This window comes from Etheostoma spectabile, chromosome 5, assembly GCF_008692095.1.
Source record: "Etheostoma spectabile isolate EspeVRDwgs_2016 chromosome 5, UIUC_Espe_1.0, whole genome shotgun sequence".
Lineage (NCBI taxonomy): Eukaryota > Metazoa > Chordata > Actinopteri > Perciformes > Percidae > Etheostoma > Etheostoma spectabile.
Genome location: NC_045737.1, coordinates 3,938,755 through 3,953,224, shown reverse-complemented (window position 1 = coordinate 3,953,224; position 14,470 = coordinate 3,938,755). Strand labels below are relative to the sequence as shown.

Below are 14,470 nucleotides of genomic sequence, written 5' to 3'. Positions count from 1 at the left end.
AGTGAAAACCATTTCAGGTGACTAACTAATAAAGAGCACATTGAGAGAACACCAAGGGTTTGCAAAAAAAAAAAGCAAATTTGTTTGTTAAGCACATAATTCCAAATGTGTTCATTCAAAGTTGTGATTCCTTCAGTGAGAATCTACAATGTAAATAGTCATGAAAATAAAGAAAACGCATACAATGAGAAGGTGTAACCAAGCGGCGATTCACGGGTTCAAACCTTTTTTCTCAATAGCGACTTCAAAGTATTTTCACACATGTGGTCCAACGTTGTCATAAAACATATCCCGCAAGCTTTGTAAGGATTGGACAAACAGTGCACTTAGTTAAAAATGCCTGCAACTGATTTGTCAAAAACATTTATTTTCAATTCAGTCTGACATGTACAGTAGCTCAGTTCAGCTCAAGGTAATTTCAGAAAAGCAGATGACCAACACAAAAACAATTTCTAATAAAGCCGCAAGTTGCGTTTCCAAGCTCAAACCTTGATTTGCGTCATTCCACGTCCAGTTATTGTGCATTTAAAGGGCGTAGTGGTCAATTTGAATGGAGATGTTGAATGACAGCAGTGTGTGGTTTGTTACCTTTTTGTGTGAATGATGCATTAGCAGTACTATAGTGTGACCTAAGCTTAAGCAAAATGATTGGAGTCAGTCAGCAGGGAAGAGATTTAAACCCGGTACAGTCCGGGGTTTCAATCCCCAGCTTGTCTGCCTCCATTATTGACTTCTAACCAGAGAGTCCCATAGGAGGGTAAAGGTCCCCAGCTGTGTGTGGGGCAGTTTGTTGCATTACACAAGAGTCTTCCATTAATCAGATGTCCGTGTTAATCTTCAGGCTCAACAGGCAGCATTAACCTGCTGGACAGCCTCAGACCTGTTATGTCTACTTTATTCTCTCTACTCATGAGCAAGCTCTCTCTGAAAGCATACCTGCTGCTGTCCACGCACATTCTTCTGTTTTATCATGACCACATTCTTTCTTTAGTAGAGCTTTAAAGCTCTTTACATCCACCAACCACCAGTTGTCCTGCAGGAGACTTTTCTCTCCAGCTCAAACACACAAAAACTGAGCAGTGATTGTACCCAAGAAGAGAAGAATCCAAAGCTTAAATGTTACATAATTCTAGTTCCTATGCAACAAAAGGTTTGACAGTTTAAAATAAAGGAAATCAAAATTTTGCAGTTTGTATGTCATAGTATCTTGTGAAAGATGTGGTAACGTACACTTATAAGCACCTCTGTCTCATTTGTGTCTCACTAACTCAGTCGTACACTCGGTGTTGTTAGGCAGTTTGTATGCACAAAAAACAGTGGCTCACCTGGCTAGAGCTAATGACGACAATAAAAAATCTGTCTTGTGTGTAGAACGCATTCAACTCGGGTGCGACGTCATTCCCAGCATTGGCTTCCGAGTTCCGTGGTAAATGGAACGCACTCTGACCTATCTGGTTGTGATATGTTGGATCCCAGTGAAGCCTGCTGATCAGGAGCAGGCCACATTCCTGCTGCAGCTAGTATCTAGTATCTGTCCTCTGTAACCATGGAGTCCAACCCATCTGCTCTCTCTCTATCTGTGTGTGTGTGTAAGTGTGTGTAAGTGTGTTTTTAAGTGTAAGACCGAGGACAGCAGAGAATATGTGCTCCGACTTAATTCTCTGCTTCCTCCGTGAGTTTGATTATGTGCGTTATGTAGCCTGGAGGTAGATGGGGGATTAAGAGAAGATTTTCCAACAGCCTTCTCAGTTTGCTGTCTTAACAGTTTGAGAGCACCTTCATGATTAATAAAGTAGCTTCACGAAGAAGGTACTCAGTAATGCCCATCGCTCTTTGATCCTCTCCCCACCCTGTCACATATATATGGTCTTCCATACATCCAAAACCTCATTTTGAATCACTTTCCTAAGACTTTGGCCCATTTCTTTTTATGCCGTCTTAATGTCTCATTCTCCATGGTCAGCAAGCTGCCAGCCATGCAGCCTTTATAAACCAGCATCACACCAAGTTTAATTCCTACTACTATTTTTAATATACTTAGCTCAGGATATCTTGTTCCACACGGAGTGAACCCCCACTTCTTCCTACCTCCACCCCCTAAATATGCCTTTGCTTGTTCCAAATTACAGCCCTCATTCATTCATGTACCATAACTCGTGCGCTCTTTTAGGAAACAAAAGGCTAATGGTTGAGAGGGCGCCTGTGTGGAGCATCTAGGCCAAAAAAGGCTTGGCATGGGCCGGCCCTGAAAATGAACCACCAATTGTAAGAAGAGCTGGATATCGTTTTTGATAACTGTAGCGGTACCAAGACTGGGACTTAGATTGCGGTTCCTAAACGATACTGTTTTTGTTCAATATCAAATAATTCCAACATTACAGTACACATCTTTTAATTCATATTCCAGCTCCTACTATGTGAGCCGTCTCTGTGTAATGTAGAGTTATCCTGCGTGTCTCTACAACGTGTAACACGTGACAGCCAATCACAAACATTAGTAGATCTTGGTAGAAGATCGCTGCATGGTTATTGGCTCAGTGACGCTGATGAGATTTACTTCTTAGGTATTGAAATTTAATATTGATTGATGAGGCATTTTTTTATACTAAGGTTTTTCCAAACCTATTTCCCTAAGTTTTTGTGTCTAAGTGACAGATGTGAAGAACAATCTTTGACATTGGTCCAGCATTAAGCGAGATGAGGAAGGCTCAGATTAATATTCCAAGTGTCTGACAACATTATGGAAAGGATCCCTTCAAAGATAGACATTAAAAACCTCTTTGGGACCTTTCTGTTGAACCAGAAACAGCTCTTCAGTCGCTTGGGTAAACCCACCAGACTCCATTTAAAAAAAAAAAAAAGCAATACTTTTAGCGTGCCAACATATTTTCACAATCGGTAAACTATGTGTTTATTTCAACCAAAACTAGAGTTGTGATGGTCTGAAAAGGGGACCCAAATACAAGTTAATCCGGACCCAACCTGTAAACCTTTTTGTTATGAATACAATACTTTATGAAATTAAACGTTTTCTACTTTTAAATCCATTTTCTACTGATCAATACATTGTTACTGAAGTTGAATAGAAGTGTAACAGACTGTAAATGATCTCCCTCCCCCTAAAGACATGAATAGGGTTGGACTTGTTTTGGACTGAAATACATTTTTTGCTATTAGAGAGAAAGTATAGGCTACTGGTAAAAGGTACAGGTACCGAATTCCGAGTACTGGTACTAAGGTTGGCCAGGAAATCTGGTCGAATATGTGTTGCCTAACCTTTTGTTTTGTCTTCCCATTGAGCATACAACTTTTAGTTTTTCTGGGTCCAAATTTAAAATACAAACAAACAAACCGTAAGACACATTTTGTCTCTTTTTGCGGTTTTCCCCGGTTTTTGTTCTTTTATTTACCACATTTTTTAAGGTTGTTCCAACATTTTTGTCACTTTCTCCCCGATGTCTTTGACCATTTAATTTTTTCTACACTTTAAACTTTTTTCCCCGACATATTTATCACTTTTTTTAAACGTTCTCTGTTATCAGTTCTTTTCTTCATATGCTATAACATTAAATAAAACACCCAAATTCAATGGAAGTGGTGAAGTGATTATTTCTTTTACTTGTGATGTTCAATATGCCGAACCATCTGCGTTATTGTTTTGGACAATTTGATTAAAAGAACGCCACATTTCCGATATAGTAACCTTTTGAAAATAGGTCAAATTTGACCCGAGAACAACAGGAGGGTTAAGAGTTATTGATTAACTGCTTTTGTTTTTGCCAATTGTTCCGGACCCCTGACCTTAAAGAAAAAAAAAATCCTACGCGAACCTTTGAGTGATACGTTTGAGAACAGCTGCTTGAGGAGTTAGATGGATAGACCGATATTAAAACTCTCCAAATTGTCAGTCACAAATTGAGCTGATTGACGTAAAAACATGTGAGACGGAGTACTATGTCTTGAAGCTCTTCAGCAGGAGGATGCCGTTTCATGTGATACTGCTGTTGTCAGAAGAAGAGAAAGGAGAGACTGTAAACAAATCAGCCGTGTCGTTTTTAGCTCGCTGCCTCCTCTCATCAGAGCTGCTGAGTGAAACGTCCTCGAGACGTCTCCGCTGCCTGTCCCCCTGCCTGTCCCGCTGCCTGTTACACCTTCCACTTTCACAAAATAAGAGTTAGGGCTTAAGAATCCTTTTGGATTAGCCAGCGCCTGGCTAGTGCTTAAGCCCCAACCGCCCCCCATGGTCTCAATTAAAAACTTCTTGCACCTACTTTTTCTTCACGCTGTGGATGAATTAGTGTAGAGAGGTGGATGGAAGTGGTTCTAAATAGGGCTCAACGATTAATCCTTTTCAAATCGGAATCGAGATTTTAAAGACTGCGATTAGCTAATCGTTTCGGCGGCGAATAATCCAATCTTTAGTTGACTGTTTGCTGTAACATTTGGATTAACATATCTCATTCTTTATTTCATCATTGTATTATCGTGTTCAAGTGCTGGAATAATGTTGCACATCACAGATTGTTTTCAGAAATGTCAAATTTTTGTTGTGTTGAAATCTTTAAACAACAGATATTTGTTAGTTTCTCCAAGACAAATTTCCTCTGGGATTTAAAAAAAATTATTTTATGTTCTTTAGAGTGAATGTTTCATTTATTGTTCATTATTTTATTTAACATGATCATGTAAGGTGCACTATGAAGATGCTGCTGTTAAGCTTTAGTTTGTAACTTTTTGGTTGTGTCATTATTCTTGCCCATGCCTGTGTTCTTGTTTATGTGTCGTATTTGTGTAGCTTATCTATCGTTTTAAGCCATCAACCTGCTAGGGACTGCAGATGAAAAATTAGCCCGCATGGCTAAATCTGGCACATTTACATGTTGGACTCTGTGCTCATGTTGCTAAATGGGAGTTTGGCCCTAGTTCTTAATGCCTGCCTTTTTCTGATCTGTCCCCTTAACAGATGATCCAGCGGACCAGCGTACTTGCCTTATCTGTGGAGATCGCGCCACGGGCCTGCACTATGGCATCATCTCCTGCGAGGGCTGCAAGGGCTTCTTCAAGCGCAGCATCTGCAACAAGCGCGTGTACCGCTGCAGCCGCGACAAGAACTGCGAGATGTCGCGCAAGCAGCGCAACCGCTGCCAGTACTGCCGCCTGCTCAAGTGTCTGCAAATGGGGATGAACCGCAAAGGTAACGTATGGACACATCCAAGGGACATCGTTTCCGTTTTTCATTCGTATCGCTTTAAAGCCGAGGGTGTCAAACCTTAACTTCACCAAGTTTCATGTTTTCAAGTTTATTGTCTTGTGCATTTAAAAGTACAAAGTGTGTTTTGCCATGGCCCTCTCTTCTCATAAAAAAACTATAAATATAAATGAAATAATACAATATAATGAAATGACCTGAATAAGTAGCGCAATCTAATATGTTGTAGCAACCTAAAAACTATTAGTTATCAGGGCCGCTTAGGGTAAAGGCAATCACATTGGATTAGATTACAAAAACTTCAGCAGCAACATATAAAACACACAGCACACATACAGAAATAATAAATTGGATAGCATTCAAGAACAACTATTCAAAAATAAATATAAAAAGAATACAAAGGAAAGAATGTACACACGTATGTACAAGTGGCAAATAACAACGTACAAACCTACTTTAATAGTATTTATACAGCTATAAGTATAACCCATGTTGGTACAAGTTGCATATTGTGCAGTATTGTGATGTGTGATCATGATAATGTGGCCCCCGGATTTACATCATTCTATTCAGTAACCCCTAAACTAAAACTAAGCTGAATCAGCAAATATTTTTAATCATGAAAACCTAAAACATGGCACATGCCAAGAGGGATTTATCTGCTGCTACACCCATAGGACTTTCTTTGGCCTAACCTGAGAGAATTCTGTAGTAGTAGTAGTAGTAGTAGTAGTAGTAGTAGTAGTAGTAGTAGTAGTAGTAGTAGTAGTAGTAGTACAACACTGCCTCCCAGTGGGCAATCATTGTAAATGAGCTTTCAGTGCTCCTTCAGCCTGATCATTTGATATGATTTATCCTCGAGGGCCAGTTGTTCAAAGGTAAACTGATCGGATTTTGGTTATCGGATTGGATCAGATCTTGAAAATGGGTTGTTCAAAAAGGAAAGAAGGAATCTGAAATCAGATTAGATCACGGAAGCCAATCCTAGTTTTAATCTGGATCAAACCTTCAGTTTGTGTTGTTTGGATAACTTTGATCCATAATACCGGATTATCCTGATCCCGACAGGGGGTAGGATTTCAAGGTGGATTCCAGGAAGAAAATGGTCAAATAATACATTTGTAGCCTTTAGTTTTATTTATATTTTGCACTTAACTTGTGTAACCGTTGTAACAGTGATAAAGTAGATAAAGTAGACATAGGCTAAAAATTAAGCTATTCAGTATTGTAAAGTAAAAATTAAATAAAAATGATCTTGTCCCCATGAAACAATCCCCCCAACAGATTTTAATAACAAACCAAAATAATATATTCCCTTTTTCTGTCATTTATCGCCGTATCTAATTTCAAAGAAACAATCATCAGAGATGAGCCTGTCAAAAATAACTTCTGGTCTCTCTTCCTCAGATGAAGAAGAACCCTGAACATTCTTTATTTTGTTAACTATTTCACTTTCAGCCTTTTTTTTAAGATGTTTTCAAAATATCCACTATGTGTTTGTTAATGTATATTAGTTTTTTTATTTGTAGTGGGGTCATAAAAGAAATGGAATATGAATGGAAGTGGAAGTTATTTTAGTTTTTTGTCTCAAAATAAACACTTACAGGACCCCATGCTGGCTCTTCTACCTGTTCTTTAGCTGGTAGCCCACATTGTGATACGTTGTCCTATTTAGAGCACTGCTAATCCAGATTTGGTAATCTTGAAAACTGTGCATATGGATCAGGGTGATCCAGTCCAACGTTGCTTTGAAAAAGCGGCATAAAAGTAAGACGGATTACCTGATCCTGAAAAGCAAAAAATGGGATTTCCAAAACCGGATCATTTTGATCCAGATTAAATATTTTGAACAACTGGCCCCTATAAAACGTGTGTGGACACGTGAACTAGATTCCCTTAACTTTTAGCAAACTGTTCTTAGGAAACAGGAAAAAAAAACATATTTGCCTGCCAACAGAAACAAGAAAAAGTTCTGTTTGGAAAAAATCCCCACATGGAAATAAATGATGTGAAGTGTAATTTTTTTCAGCCACTGGGTGGTGCTCTGATAATTAATCTTGTTCTGTTTTTGGACCCCATGTAGATTTATTTATTTAATTTTTTTTTTAATTCATGCAGCAATCAGGGAGGATGGCATGCCAGGAGGGAGGAACAAAAGCATCGGGCCTGTTCAGGTAATGTACTGACTTCCTGTTCAACACTCGCCAGAAATGTTGTTTTTGTGACACTCGCTGACCTCCTTCCAGTCGAGAGTCACTCTGTACTGTACATATTATCGACCCTCGAGTTAGCTCATTATGATTGCATTCAGAGCACAAGCCATTCACTTGAAGAACACTGCGTTGTAGGATGCTGTAACGCTCGTGATTCGGGTCTAGGGATGCTCGCGAAGCAACGGAGTGAGAGTGAGCCCTGACCTTGCTGTATCATCAGTATAAATACGAAGCCGCTTACTAGTCGCTATTCAGAGCCGGCGTCATTGTCAACGCTGACGAGAGAAACAATCGGTGAAGGAAAATGTGTGACACGAGGCTAGGTAGGGATGTGGTCAATTCATTCAAGTCCATAAAAACCCGCCCGCTTCTATAAGACCTCCCTGCCATTAATAACGGAATGAATTGCTCTTTCACTATGCGTGTTGAATTAATAGAAAATCAAAGTAAATGAACCATGGATACAATACCTCCTCCCCATTTAACTGGCATGCTAATGCCTTTCAAAACAGCTTTTGTCTGTGTCCCCCACCCCACTCGCAGTGTGGTGCTAGTCCATTGACCTGAGCTACACGGCCCAGTGTTTTTGGTCACGTGAGGATGTGCTCCAAGAAAAAACAAAACAAAGCCCACATTCTCTTCATGTGTGGGTGTGTGTGTGTGTGTGTCACAGATCACAGAGGAGGAGATAGAGCGAATCATGTCGGGCCAGGAGTTCAAGGAGGACGCCCCGGAGCACACCTGGGGCACCAACGGCGACAGCAACCACAGCTCCCCGAGCAACGGAGCCTCGGAGGGCAATCAGCCGTCGCCCGCCTCCACCCTGTCATCCAAGTGAGTCGCTCATCTCATCCACTCAGCCACTCAGCGCCCGGCACTCGCCTCACCATTGAGATAATGAGCCGGCCCTGACTGTCTAACACCTCGTTCCCATCTTACCTATCTTACCCAGACTTTTAGTTAAAAGGTATTCATCAGCCAAAGAATTTCTGAGTATGCATGCCCACTCCTCAGGCTCGGCTGATAATAGCAAACACAAAGAACTCGCCGCACTATCTGCAATTCTCGCTGTGCAGATGAGCACATTGTCTATGTGCACTCATCAAGGACAAATATTGTCTAGCTGCTCGCCTGGCTTTATTTATTTTAGTCTCGTTATGTATAAACATAAGGTTTATCAACACAGGATAGCTATTCAGAGGAATACTTGTTTTATCAAATGAAATGCGAGCCGAAATGAACAACACTAACCGAATGCCTGCGCAGTGTAGGCATTAGTATGCAGGTACAAAATGGACTTACTGCAAAGTTTTGTCTACGCTGTCTAAACAAAATATGCAAAGATGTCCAATGGCAAAGAGAGTGGAGCTCCACCACAAGGCTAGGAAGTTCAAAGGAACAGCCTGTATGTTCAGTACAGAGATGTATTAGATCAGGGATGTGTTTAGCCTAGCGTAGCACAAACACTGGAAGCAGAATCTGATTCTGAAAAGGATGTATTGTAAGTAACACCTACAAGGGATATGCCTTGGTGGATGGTGCATACATAAACATATTATAAGTTAATAAACAGTAAATATAAAAGAAACGGTAATATAAATAAACAAATATGTACAGTATGACTGTTTAACAAAAATAAAAGAAGGTTTTATTGTTTGGGAGAAGATGTGCAAAAAGTTGAAAGGATAAAGTGTGTGTAATGGGCATGTGGCCGACTGCAGTAACTAATTACATTTACTCCAGTACTGTACTTAAGGACAAATATTGAGGTACTTACTTGAGTCTTTCCTTTTTATGCTACTTTCTACTTCGACTCCGCTCCATTTCAGAGAGAAATGTTGTACTTTTTACTCCACTGCCTTCATCTGACAGCTTTAGTTACTAGTTACTTACAGATTAACATTTAGGCACACAAAAAAACGCATGTAGTTAATAAAATCTGTTGTTGTATTATAAAGTAAACACTATGACGGCCTATAAGTCCAGCTGAAATGATTAGACCATCAAACACACAACTGTTTGGATCCTTTACAGTTCCTAAAATGGGAGGAATTCTGCATTCTGAGTACTTTTACTTTTGATACTTAAATACGTTTTCCTGACAGTACTTACATACTTTCACTTAACATTTTCAATGCACGACTTTTACTTTTAAGAGAGTATTATCACAGTGAAGTATTACTACTTTGACTTAGGTAAAGGATTTGAACTCTTTTTGCACCACTGAAACTACACCAGGCTCACTCTGTCCTGGACATAAAATCTTCTTATTTGACTCTGGAAAAGATGGTACCCGAGTGTGTTTTCCTAAAATGTCCCATTATTCCTTTTAATATGAACTAATATGGCCAAGTGTGTGTAACCTTTGACCTTTGTGTGCTTACAGCCGCTCTGTGGAAATGAACGGCTACACGGCGGCCCTCAGGGACCAATACCTCAACACCTCCATGTCCACACACTACCAGCTCCTGCCTCACCTGTTCAGCTATGCGGCCCAGTCCGGCCTGCTGGCCCCCCAGCCCCGCAGCCTCTACCCACAGTCCCACCCACTGGTGCTGCAGCTGGTGGCTGCTGAAGACCTGGCCCCCCTGGCAACCCCTATGCTCATAGAAGACGGGTGAGTCGGTCTATACACAAGATACTGCATACTCTAACTAGGGATAGTCCAATTAACAGCCAAGTGTTAAGGTGTGTGTCCATTGTCAGCTTCATTTCAACGCTTACCATTCATTGCTACGGGAGCAGCAATGCATTCTGGTAGCGTCACAAGGACTTTGGAGAAGATTGGCGTTAAGTTGCCCGCTCCTCATTTGCATAAAATTGAATCTAGACAACTTCATGAAGAGCAGCACGCACGGCTTGCCCACTTCTCAAGAGAGACAAGTTTTGGTGTTCTATTTTCGTAAAATAAGAGATTATTTTCCGAAACGGCTGCCATTTTGGTCTTTTGGTCACATATCATTTCCCTATTCACAGTTTCTTTTGTTTCCCAGGTACAAAGTGACCCAGGTGGAGCTGTTTGCACTGCTGTGCCGCCTGGCGGACGAGCTGCTCTTCCGCCAGATCTCCTGGATCAAGAAGCTGCCGTTCTTCTGCGAGCTCTCCATAGAGGACTACACCTGCCTGCTCAGCTCCACCTGGCAGGAGCTCATCCTGCTCTCCTGCCTCACCATCTACAGCGCCCAGATCTTTGGCGACCTGGCCGACGTCACTGCCAAGTACACGCCGTCTGACGACGAGCTGCAGGGGTGAGTCCTCTGAGAGGAAAGAGGGGTCCCAGAGTTTGGTTAGATTAAAAATGAGTCTATATCGACAATGTTTTATTTCCGGGATCGCTCCCGTGCTGCCGGAAATTCCGGTGCCATAGCCACAGCCACCCCAGTAGAGTCTACTTACTTTTGGTTGTTTTATTTCCCAGTTTATTGCCAGATCTAATAAGACCTAAACACCACAATTAGTTTGTAACCATACAGCAAGTTACACAGATAAAGTATGACTTCACTGGGGATTTTTTGTGTTCTGAACCCTATTTCCAATGCATTGGCGTCTAAGGGACTAATGTGAACAAAAATATGAGAATATGAGAATGTTGTGACCGGCAGCCATGTACTGGGCTGCAATGTAATCATAATTACATTCATAATGTAATTAATCATAAAGGGCAAATGCGGAAATCGAAAGGATCTCTACACCGATAAGAGTTAGATCCTTTTTGTCCCACCAGAAACTGCTGCAACATCACCATCACCAAACTCTACATTTAAATAAACAGTAATTTTATCATGTTTTTACAGGTAAACGGGTGAATTAAGGGTTTATTTCAAGCAAACCAATTTTGGATTTACCAACAATCATCAAGTGATTGTTGGTAAGGTGGACAGAAAAAACAATATTTGCTATGAGTTTTGTTTAGTTTCTGTCGACTTTAAATGGAGTGTGTTTCATGATGATAAAATTACTATTTATTTAAAGGGATTTATTTTGGGGATGTATCGTGTTAAAAACTCTTTAACATAATTAATGAAGAATAATAATCTGATGTGGACGTAAATTGATGGTGCACGATTGTCCGTTAACGTTACATTGTGGATTGTGGTTGCTTAAGTACAAAGTTCCCTTTTAATTACTTGAGTAAAGGTAAAGTCTCAGTTCTAATCCCAAACACTTTTTGCCAAATTCAGTGAACATCTTCTTACGGCTTTCTGTTCTATGTGCGCGCTGGAAAAACATCTTGGGCCCCATCTTGCACCCGGTGCAGTGCAAAGCCAGACATAAGGGTCTTTGCTAGTTTAAGACCGACGCAGTTGTCAGTTTCCCGTCCAGCACCCATGTCATTTAAATAGCAAATGAACCTGCGCCCATCTTTGCGCCTATGGGTGTGCTGGTCTTACAGGGAGGTGTGTTCAGGTCCACTCTTGACCTTTTGCTATCTTGAGGCTGTGAAAAGTAAACAAAAAAACCAGGTCTAAAGTCAATAGCGCAGCATTTCATCGTTATTTAAACGCCTGCTTCACCTCGAGGGGTTTTGGTGGCATATTGATCATGCCATATATGATCTGCTCACGCGCTTTCACTTCTACACACGAGCAGATCAGTTTCTTCTCCTGAAAATCTCTCCTTCCTGCTTAGCACATACGCCGTCATAATAGCAATGTGCCAATGTACCTACGTGTCTGACTTTAAAAAGGAATGGGAGATAACACTGATTGGTTCATTACATATTACGCCCAAAACACACCTTTGATTAATTAAGATACTAAGTACAACCTTTTTGAACCAAGCGCCCGGCTCACGGACCCTTGTTTCCGCCGTTAAACTAGCAAAAGTGGTTTCTTACATGCCCGAAAAGCACCTTTGATCCCTAAAATAGGGCCCCTTGTGTTGCACAGCCCTGGCTCTGTAAATAGGAAACAAACACAACAATAATATGTTAGTGCTCGTGCACAGGGAAGGGGAAAGGACATGATGTATAAAAAGAAAGGGAGTGAGAGGGCTGGAAAACCCTGGCACAGGCTAACACTCTAAAGGTATTTGTTTGGGTGTTGGGTTCAAATATTAACAATCTTTCTTTAGAATTGCAGATTCCACCTAAAGCTGCACCGATAAGTGTTTTTTACAAACAAGAACTGTAATGTGAAAGGAGTCACTGATACTTAGAAACACAGAATATGATCACCACTCTGTAGTTTACCTCAATTCAATGGAGCGTTTCAGCATCTGCTCATTGTTTGCTTTTAGGCACCAAACCATATATTTTTTGTTTAATTTTACTATACAGCAACAACAACACTGAAAGAAACCAAGATAAAATACACAAGGATAGACAAAGAAAAGCAGGGTGACATACAGAACACAACACCTGCATATAACAAAACAAACGAGGGTTAAAGTATAGTCATAATAATTTTTTAACAATAATATCATGCAGTTATCATGATTTAAATTAGTGCAATAACTGAATGTTTCAGGGAATCTGGAGCCCAGAGCAGAGCTAAAAAATGCAACTACTGCTAATGTTTCTGGGTGTGCTGGGTGTGTAAATAGGTAGCTATAATATATAGGTAACAGATAACTGTAAGCTAACTTTTTCATAGCAATATAATACATTTATAATATGGCAAAATTGTTTTTGGAGCTTACTCCACTGTCCCCAAAAGGGAACTAAGCCTATTTTCAAAATAGTTACATGTTATTCCAGTGGTCTAACTCCTACTTTCGACCGCTTGCGGAACGGCTGTGGATCCGCTCCAGAACACCGTCGGAGTCATTAGGTTTCCATTAAAGTCAATGTGTGTATTTACACTGACTGTGGAGCGGCTGTCTCCCGACTCCGTCCCAGCTCCGGCAATCCGCTGTCCTCCGGAGCAGATACGCGGAGCTTCTATTTTTGCCGGACGCCGGAGAGCTCCACACCACACGGCAGATAGTGTGGGACAGGAAGTCGAGCACAGAAACAAAATAAAACATCGGGTTCATTTTCAAAACAAAATAGACTGTGCTCACGGCGGATCATATATCCCTGCACTATACCTTGAACACAGCGCAGAGTTGTTTCCCCTCTACTCCTCTGGATGGAAACAAACTGTTGTTGGTTTTGTGGTTTTTATTCTACATAAATTCACGAGATCTCGCAATCTGTGCATGCGCAATAGTCACATTGCGGGACATGTTGATGCTAAAACTTCCTTGCTGCTTGATCGAAAAGTAAACGTTTACCGTTCTCCTTTTACATGATTATTACCGTCCGACCCTTCCCCCTTAACACAGGTAGCCATGTGGGCAACGTGTGTATGTGACGTTAGTCCGACAGGGTTTATTATTATGGGAAGTACCGTTGGCAGCAGCTGCCGCTGACACAGTGATGCGCATAGTTTTCGATGGGTAGTCAGGGAAGCCACAGTAGTCAGTGTTTTGTGTTTGCTGAAAATACGAACTAAATCACCTGATTAATGCAACATAATCACAACGTCTCCCTGTCATTTCTCCCCCCCCCCCCCCTGCAGAAAGCTGCTACCAGCCAGGCTAAAGCTCATATAGTTAGTGTAAAGAAACAAGCCGAAAGCTGCTACCAGCCAGGCTAAAGCTAATATAGTTAGCCTAAAGAAACCAGCAGAAAGCTGCTACCAACCAGGCTAAAGCTAATATAGTCAGCCTAAAGAAACGAGCAGAAAGCTGTTACCAGCCAGGCTAAAGCTACTATAGTTAGCCTAAAGAAACAAGCAGAAAGCTGCTACCAGCCAGGCTAAAGCTAATATAGAAAGAAACAACCAGAAAGCTGTTACCAACCAGGCTAAAGCTAATTTAGTTAGCCTAAAGAAACAAACAGAAAGCTGTTACCAGCCAGGCTAAAGCTAATATAGTTAGCCTAAAGACACAAGCAGAAAGCTGCTACCAGCCAGGCTAAAGCTAATATAGAAAGAAACAACCAGAAAGCTGTTACCAACCAGGCTAAAGCTAATTTAGTTAGCCTAAAGAAACAAACAGAAAGCTGTTACCAGCCAGGCTAAAGCTAATATAGTTAGCCTAAAGACACAAGCAGAAAGCTGCT

At 41.0% G+C, this 14,470-nt stretch overlaps 1 protein-coding gene across 2 annotated transcripts in view; it reads left to right on the top strand.

The window, feature by feature from the left end:
* Nucleotides 1-14,470, top strand: part of nr6a1a (nuclear receptor subfamily 6, group A, member 1a) — a 47,014-nt gene that overhangs the window by 15,054 nt on the left and 17,490 nt on the right. For both annotated transcript variants that reach the window (XM_032516039.1, XM_032516040.1), the window contains exons 2-6: nucleotides 4,964-5,194; nucleotides 7,328-7,383; nucleotides 8,096-8,256; nucleotides 9,809-10,039; nucleotides 10,416-10,670. In XM_032516039.1, coding sequence (XP_032371930.1) covers nucleotides 4,964-5,194; nucleotides 7,328-7,383; nucleotides 8,096-8,256; nucleotides 9,809-10,039; nucleotides 10,416-10,670 — 934 coding nt within the window. The remainder of the gene's footprint in view (nucleotides 1-4,963; nucleotides 5,195-7,327; nucleotides 7,384-8,095; nucleotides 8,257-9,808; nucleotides 10,040-10,415; nucleotides 10,671-14,470) is intronic.